Source organism: Melospiza georgiana, chromosome 1 (assembly GCF_028018845.1).
Source record: "Melospiza georgiana isolate bMelGeo1 chromosome 1, bMelGeo1.pri, whole genome shotgun sequence".
Taxonomy (NCBI): Eukaryota; Metazoa; Chordata; class Aves; order Passeriformes; family Passerellidae; genus Melospiza; species Melospiza georgiana.
This window is the reverse complement of record NC_080430.1, coordinates 64,974,461-64,981,970: the sequence shown is the minus strand read 5'-3', so window position 1 is coordinate 64,981,970 and position 7,510 is coordinate 64,974,461. Positions and strand designations below refer to the sequence as shown.

Genomic DNA, 7,510 nt, shown 5'->3' with positions numbered 1-7,510 from the left:
AGGAGGAAAAGAACAAAGACAGAAGAAGTAGATGTGATGAAAAGGAAATAATAGAATTCAGATGAGCTTTGCAGCCCTGCTTCTGCTGGGTTGCAACAAACCACATATTTTCCCACCAAGGGGCAGGGTGGCTTCCTGAAGGAAGAATACAGCACTCTGCAGATGCTTGTGGTAGAGAAGAGCTTGTGAGGGTTTATCCTTTAAATGTAAAACGACTCATTAACAAGTCACAGGATCAAAAACTTGTCACTGATACATCAGAGAAAAGACAGTAACAATGCAATTTTCTCACCGTTGTCTGTCACATGGATTCACAGCTACGAGAGCTCCTCTGTCCCAAACCCCATCAAACTTGCCAATTATTGAGCTATAAAGAGATAAGGAAAAAGCTTAAAGTAGTAAAAAGGGACCATCTTCTTTCCAACACTTTTGTGAGGTCACAAGGGCTCTGCAGCTAGTGATTCTCCACCACCTTTCTGTTACAGTGAAGCATTTTTTATAATCCAAACCAACAGGATCTGGAACTCAAGAAATCCTCCTGGTTCTTTGTCCTGCTGCAATAGCAAAGAGGTGTGGGAATTGGTCAGTGCTTCCCCATCCTTAGGGACTGATGAGACATGGCAGGGAGGAAGGAGCGTACTTTTAACACATTTGGGCTACAAGTCTGGGTGTTCAGTAAGCACATCCTTCTGTCTGACATGCACTCAGCACATCAACAGTTCTTGACCACGCATGATTTCATATGCAGGCTAAGGAAGCTGCCTTGTTGCTTTACTATCATTGACTCAGCACATTCAGTAACTTTTGACACCTAAATCCCCAGCTACACGCCCAGGACACCTTCAGCTTGCAATTTGTTTAATGCTAGAAAAGCTAAGTTACACTGCTGCTTGCCTTAGTGCAACTCTGCTGCAGACACTAGTTTTGTTCCTGGATATGCTGGCAGATGGCTTCAATGGCCACCCAAAGCCTGCCAGTGAACAAGACTATCAAGAAATGCCTTTATTAATGGATGTGTAAGAGCAGCCAGAGCAACACAAAAGAATATCTGGGGATAAGAAAGAGCGTTGTTTTTGGTAATTATTAAAATAGGAGGTTAGACAGTAAGGCAGTAATTAAGTAAATTGTGTCATTTTAAAGAAAGTTTGAATAAGTTTACTTAGAAAAATGGGGCATGGAATTGTGCAATACCCTTCTGCCAACTGGGCAGGTGTCAGAGTCCAATTGCATCACCTCTGTCTTCATTTCCATGTACAGGTTTTGGCTTGGGAAGAGTTACCTTTCTCCACAGTGGCTTGCATGGGGCTGTGTTGGTGGATTTGGGCTTGAAATCATGTTGATAAGACACTGATGAGTTAGTTACTGCAGAGCAGCACTTACACAGCACCAAAACCTTTTTGGCTCCTCACACCCTGAGTAGGCTGGAGAGTACAAGAATGAACAAGACACTGGGTGGGGACACAGCAAGCACAGCTGACCCCAGCTGAGCAAAGGAATATTCCAGACCATCTGGTTCCACTCTCAGCAATAAAACTGGGTGGGAGGTTAGTGGATGGGGGCATGGCTTGGCTGCTGGCTAGGCATCAGTTGCTTGGTTGGTGGTAGGCAACTGCTTTCATTTGCACCACTTGTTTTTCTTGGGTTTTATTTTCCTCTCTCTTTGGTTGTTATTTGTTGTGTATTTTTTTTGCCTTACAACTTTTTGAAATTTATTTTTAATTATTAAACTGTTTTCATCGCCACACACATTTCTTTCTTACTTTTGATTGTTCCCCATCATCTCATGATGGAAGAGTGGGCAAGCAGCTGTGTGGTGCTTAGTTCCACCACCTTAGCCAGAGTTAAACCATGAGAACTTCTCTGTCACCACTGCTATTTTCATTGCAATGGCCTTGCTAAGTCTCTGGCATCTAACCTACAAGCTGATCTTGTATTTCCCACTCTACTGCGATGAGACATGATAACACTTTCAAGAGCTGACTTCTTTTAAAGTTTGCCAAGTCTAAGCATCTAATTTAAATAACCAGCCTTGTACTGAAAGGAGATTCTTAAAGAGACAGTTAAACAAGCAATGGACATGCAGGGCACAAAGGAGAGTTCAGCAGGGCAAGTGCCTTGATCTTCTGAAGCTTGGAGGCAGTTCTCCTCTCTATGTAGCTGAGTCTGCTGGGTGACCTCATGCAAGCCATTGAGGCTTTCTGCCCTTGGTTTTTCTTTCCAACTTTATTCTGGTCTAACTGGAATGGCAGCAGTGGCTCCAAACATGCATTTCATGTACTTTACTCCCAAGCAATTTCATCAAGCCTACAGACATCCTGGGCTGCAGGCAGGCTCATGCTGTGGCCTTGTCCCAGTCCTGGTCTCCTGGCTGCCCAGCCCTCAGGACCTGCTGAGTGTCTGCATACTCCTTGTCCCTCTGCACATCCAATTTCCTTCACAACGCAATGAAGCCATGAGGAAAAGGTCAAAAAAGGCACACAGCTGCCTCTCATCCTGATGCAGATTCAGGATGAAGCTAAGGTATGAGGAAGCACTTTCACTGTAACACACTGCTATGTGTTTATACAGCGTTCAGCATTGATTAGGGACTACTACATCTAACAAATTTAACAAGGAAATCAGAAATTCACATATCTGCACAAAACCCATTGGAATTAAGAGGAAACTTGTGAATTTCTATCTCTGCATATGTTTAGCAGTTTCAGTAAATGCAACTTTTTATTTTCTTTTGAAGTCTTGCAGCCATAATTGTATTAGGAGGTACAGTGATTGTGTAATATAACTGTTTTACATATGTCCCAGAATTCCCAGAAAGAGCAGTAATTCCTGTTACTCTTTAACTAGCAAGAGTCTTTGAAACGTCCCATTCCAACAAAGGTCAGGAGCACATCTGAGTTTTCTTCTAATGAATGCTAGGCTAATGGAGATGAAAGGGACCTGTCAGTAGGCCAGCCTCAGCAAGAGAGAATTAAGTTTAATTTCCATAATTACTGGGTAATTAATCAAATTGTCTGCACACAGAAACTAGAAGTGCGTGTGCATTTTTCTAGTCACAGGTATCTGCTGACTGAAGTTGGGAATACAGTTCATTCTGCATCCAGAACGTCTATCTGCCAATTTATTTTGTAATGACAAACTATGTACTGGATCCTGTGATGTGCACTGAAATTGTCACCAACTACCTAATTTTGTTTATTTCAAAATATTATTACACCATGTTGTGATAGAAATTACAAGTTTCACCACACTACTTGCTACAAAACTTATGACTGAATTCTTCAAAAATTTCTGAGAAGCTCAAGCAATCCTTGGGCAACTTGTCAACTCAGAGCAAGAAAGGTTTAAAGGGATCTACAGTGTAGCAAGTAACTGCACTGGAGGGACAAGGCAGGTAAGAAACCAGGCAGTGTCTACAAAGTCACGTTCATACACACCTCCTCTGTTTGACACTTTGCAAAACTAGCTACATATATACACTAGTCAAGTCAGCTGCAGGAGCAGAAGTCACAATCACGGTCTACTGTCTGAAAGACTCTGGACTCTAGTTATGAATAGTCTTTTTTTCCATTGTTTTGGTAGATTGAAAAAAAAGAGATCATAGAGTAAACACTGTGTTCTGGTGTCCTTAACTACCTATTGTGCCTGTATGTGCCTGGAAAGCCCATTGAAGTAAATGTTAAGACTTCACCTCCTTCCTACTGAAGAGACATGAAAAAAATTCTTGTGCCTAACAGTTGTTTGTAAGAAGAGCAAACAAACACAAAAAACTTCACCAAAACCTTATAATCTAGGAAAAAAAATCACATCTGAGTAAGAACTGCAACAAGAGGGAACTATTGTGCTAAGACACCTCTGGATATATTCTCTTTACTAAGTTACTCTGAGGAAGGGATTGTGCTAAAGTTTTGCTTCAGAGAATTCATCAGTAATGTTAAAGATAATTTGGTTTTACTGTAAAAGCAAAAATGCTTTTTTGATAACTTTCACAGAATGGCTTGGAATAAGAAGCCCATTTAAAGATAATTAGTTGTCATCCTTAATTATTAACAACAGAATTAGACTTTTGCTGGAAATTGGCCATTCAAGTTTCTCATACAAATTAATGTGAGTTTGCTTAAGAGGACCTGACAAATCCTTGCCTGATTCAAATAACATAATAGTATAGGACAGTATTAATACATATTCGATTATGGAGAACTGTAAAATACTATGAGTATTCCTACCTGGACAAGTCATAAATACTGCAGCAGTAGAGGGAAATGTTGCCAGAGGTACTCTACAATAAAAGCAAAGGAAACAATCCTTATCAGCTAACTATCTTTAAATACACATGCGTAAGTATATATTTCTACTTCACATCTTAAAATATACCTATACACTGTTAAAAATGAAAAATTTAAAATACATTTATGTGCAATGGAGAAAAACACTGAGAAATATTTTTAGTTTCATTTTACTGAGATAACTCTTCTGATCCCTCCAGAGAAGTTCTAATCTACCAAGGCATGCAACTTTTATCAATCTATCAAGGCATACCTCCAGTTTTAAAACACATTCCTTCTACATTCAGGTGCTTCACTGTTACAAGAAGGCCAAAGTAGTAAGTTTAGAAGAATAACTTCTCAGTCCAAAAATACAACTCAGAGCCTCCTTTTAGACCTCTTCAGGAGAGGTGAATGATTACCAGCAAAACAGATGCATAAAAGCAGAATGACTTGTTAACTCAGTTATGCCAGCATTGCATGATTAACCACACCAGATCATTTGACATACCTGGAACATTTTTGCTCCTGAAATCTCAGGGACTGGCTCCTCACAATAAGGCAGACTGTGCTCTGAAAAAAAGTCCTTCACTGCTTGCTCACTGATTTCCACACCAACAACGCTGTGCCCCATGTCCGCCAGCCTGCACACAAGAGAGAGAAGGCCCAGGTTTACATTGGGCCCCCAGGCTGGGCAAAATATGTATTTCCCATACATCATTTATTCATTAGGGAAAGCCTAGTATTAGGATGCCCTGATATGTCTAATTCTGACTTTCTGAAGTGTTCCCATTATATTGAACACCTCCCTTCCATGATCTGAGCTTAAATTAGCACCACTCAGCATACAGTTGACAAGGACTTACATGCTGTATTTAGATTTAATTAATTATTAATTTATTTCTACTAACTTGGTGAAAACAGAGGTAATCACAGTGAGAAACTGTCCATTTCAGAAAGGTGCTGTGCTCTGAACTGAGCTGACTGAGGCACCCAGCTGCCTCTGTGGCTTGGCAGGAATGGGCAGCAAAGGAGGGGCAGTAACTTCTGTGCTGCTTCAGCTCAGCAAAACACCAACCAATGTCAGAGCCCACAGTCAGCCTAGGGAGCAGGTACTGTGACAAAAACTGATAGCTGGATTACTTGAAGATGCAGCGCAGGTTTTGGTTTGTGCTTCCTCCCTCCAAGAAAAAGTACTGGCTTGTATAGGCCCTAATTTTAAAAACAACACTCCCTCCCTGCACCACCCCCTCCCTGAAAAAAAAAAAAAAAAAAAAAAAAGGTAAAAGATTAAGAATAAAAAAAAGAAGTTATATTTATCCCAAATCACTTAAATTTCCAGAGTGGCATGCCACATGGTCTCTTGAAAATGTTGTCTGACACAACTGACCTCATTGTGGGTAATTTAAGCTGGCATTGATATGGAAAGCAGCACTGCTAAGGGCATAGATTCAGTCACTCTGTCCATCTAAATTCAGCATTCCCCAAGCTAAACTGGGGACAATCAGTAGGACTTTCAGATCAGACCTTATCCATTCAATTTAAGCTACTATACAAAACACCAGCTTCCTCCTTCCTTCAGCTTTCAGTGACACTGCTTTCCTGGCAGTGGCACATTTCCACTAGCCAATACAAGGTTGGGAATTCCCCTTCTCCCTCCCTCCAGTAAGATTTTTGCTCTTATTATCTGTGTTTTACCATTTCATCTCTACTGCTTTACCACAAAGTGGGAAAAATATCCTCAGTCCACTCCTGCCATTTAAAAGAACATCCAGATACTTTTGGAGGAGCCTGCAGAAGAACAGACACATTTTACTTAACTCTGTTAGTATTTATGCTGGCACATGAAAAGCCAAGTGCTATACACTGTGCAAGGTAGCATGAAAACTCCACAATGGCACATATGTTATTAGCTCAACCTGCTTCATGTCATTAGAAATAAAAACATAAAAAAAAGCATTCACCTTCCACTAACACAGCAAGAAAGTCAATTTCATGTAATTCAGAAATCAACACATTTCTGTTTGTTCTATTTTCTGTTTGCCTTTGCAACTAAATAGTCCAACCAATCCACCTCTAAGAGGGTCATAACAGAGATTTTAAACAGAAAGATTATGAAACTTTTGCATCAAGCAAATTACTTTTACAGGTCTTGAAATACTACATAATCAGGTTTGTTCTTTTAGGTCCTTGTCTTTTACCGCATAGTAGTTGCTCTGATGTCCTCTGCACATAGTTTCAAGGCCCAGTTTCACATGAACAATAGTGCAAACCATCTCCATCAGAAAATTTAAGATTTTCTAGCCAAACTGTCCAAGTTCTAAGGTTAAAAACCTGATTCAAGAGTAAAAGGTTTAAATTCATTTCAATACTTTCTTTTCTCTGTCCTTTGACAAATGTAGGTCACAAAAATATCAATATTAATTTTTGTTTCAAAAACAAAAAATGAATGTGCCCATGTAAGATAATTTGCTTTTTGCAAATGTTCCATTTTCAATTAAGAGTTTCTTAAATGAGCCAAGCCAGTCATCTCATGGCATTACTTAAAACAGCTTAGGCAGTAAAAGCGAAGTCACGTACGGATGCCCTTCTTCCTTGTGAAACCCGATGTTACCCATTTCCCATTTTTCTAGCCATTCCTCCTCTGTCACCACTCTCTCCTTCTGAGACCCAACATCAGAGGCTTCCAGGAGCCCGGATGGATGCGCTGAGTGGTCCATATCTCCAGGGAGTGCTCGTAGCTGTGAAAAAAAGAGAGAATTACCCCCACCCAATGCATAGTTTGGAACTGGCTCTTACTTCCTCGAAACAAACACAAATTAAGTAGATCTCAAGAGATCACCGTTTGGTGACAGTGTACCGAAAGCGACACAGCCATCAGCACACTCTTGGCTCCCGATAGACTCGGCCTGACCCCGTTTCCCGGGGCGGCTGAACGGGCCTGCCCAGCACTGCGGGTCCGCCGGTGGCCTCCCTTTTCTCACCCATCGAGCGGACACCCTACCCCGGTAACGACGGAGGGAGATGCCGACACTTCTCTCCCGTGAAACCCGCGGGCAGAAGGCGGGGGCGAGGGGCTGCTGGGGCCGGGGGACCCGCGGGGTGACCCGTGATGGCTCAGCGCCGCCGCCCCGCTCAGCACCCCCGCCCGGGCCGCGGCAGCCGCGGTACCTGCACGGCCGCGGGTCCCGTGAGGGCGGCGGGGCCGGGGCGGTGCCTCCCCGCCCGCCCCCTCGCTACGCACCGCG

At 42.1% G+C, this 7,510-nt stretch overlaps 1 protein-coding gene across 1 annotated transcript; it reads right to left on the bottom strand.

Annotated features, from left to right (window-relative positions):
- Positions 1-288: 288 nt before the first annotated feature.
- TPMT (thiopurine S-methyltransferase) lies at positions 289-7,249 on the bottom strand. The gene is made up of 6 exons (XM_058029049.1): positions 7,123-7,249; positions 6,843-7,003; positions 5,961-6,053; positions 4,774-4,906; positions 4,224-4,276; positions 289-367 (listed from the first exon to the last, which is right to left on the bottom strand). The coding sequence occupies exons 1-6, from the start codon at positions 7,138-7,140 to the stop codon at positions 289-291; spliced, it is 537 nt and encodes a 178-aa protein (XP_057885032.1). The 5' UTR covers positions 7,141-7,249.
- Between the last annotated feature and the right edge of the window lie 261 nt (positions 7,250-7,510).

Excerpts from the sequence above, each read along its gene's own strand:
- TPMT (XM_058029049.1), bottom strand. Across the intron at positions 6,054-6,842 it reads CACAAGGAAGAAGGGCATCC|GCTCCTCCAAAAGTATCTGG; the intron begins GTACGTGACTTC and ends GTTCTTCTGCAG. Across the intron at positions 4,907-5,960 it reads AAAGCAGTAGAGATGAAATG|GCTGGCGGACATGGGGCACA; the intron begins GTAAAACACAGA and ends TCTTGTGTGCAG.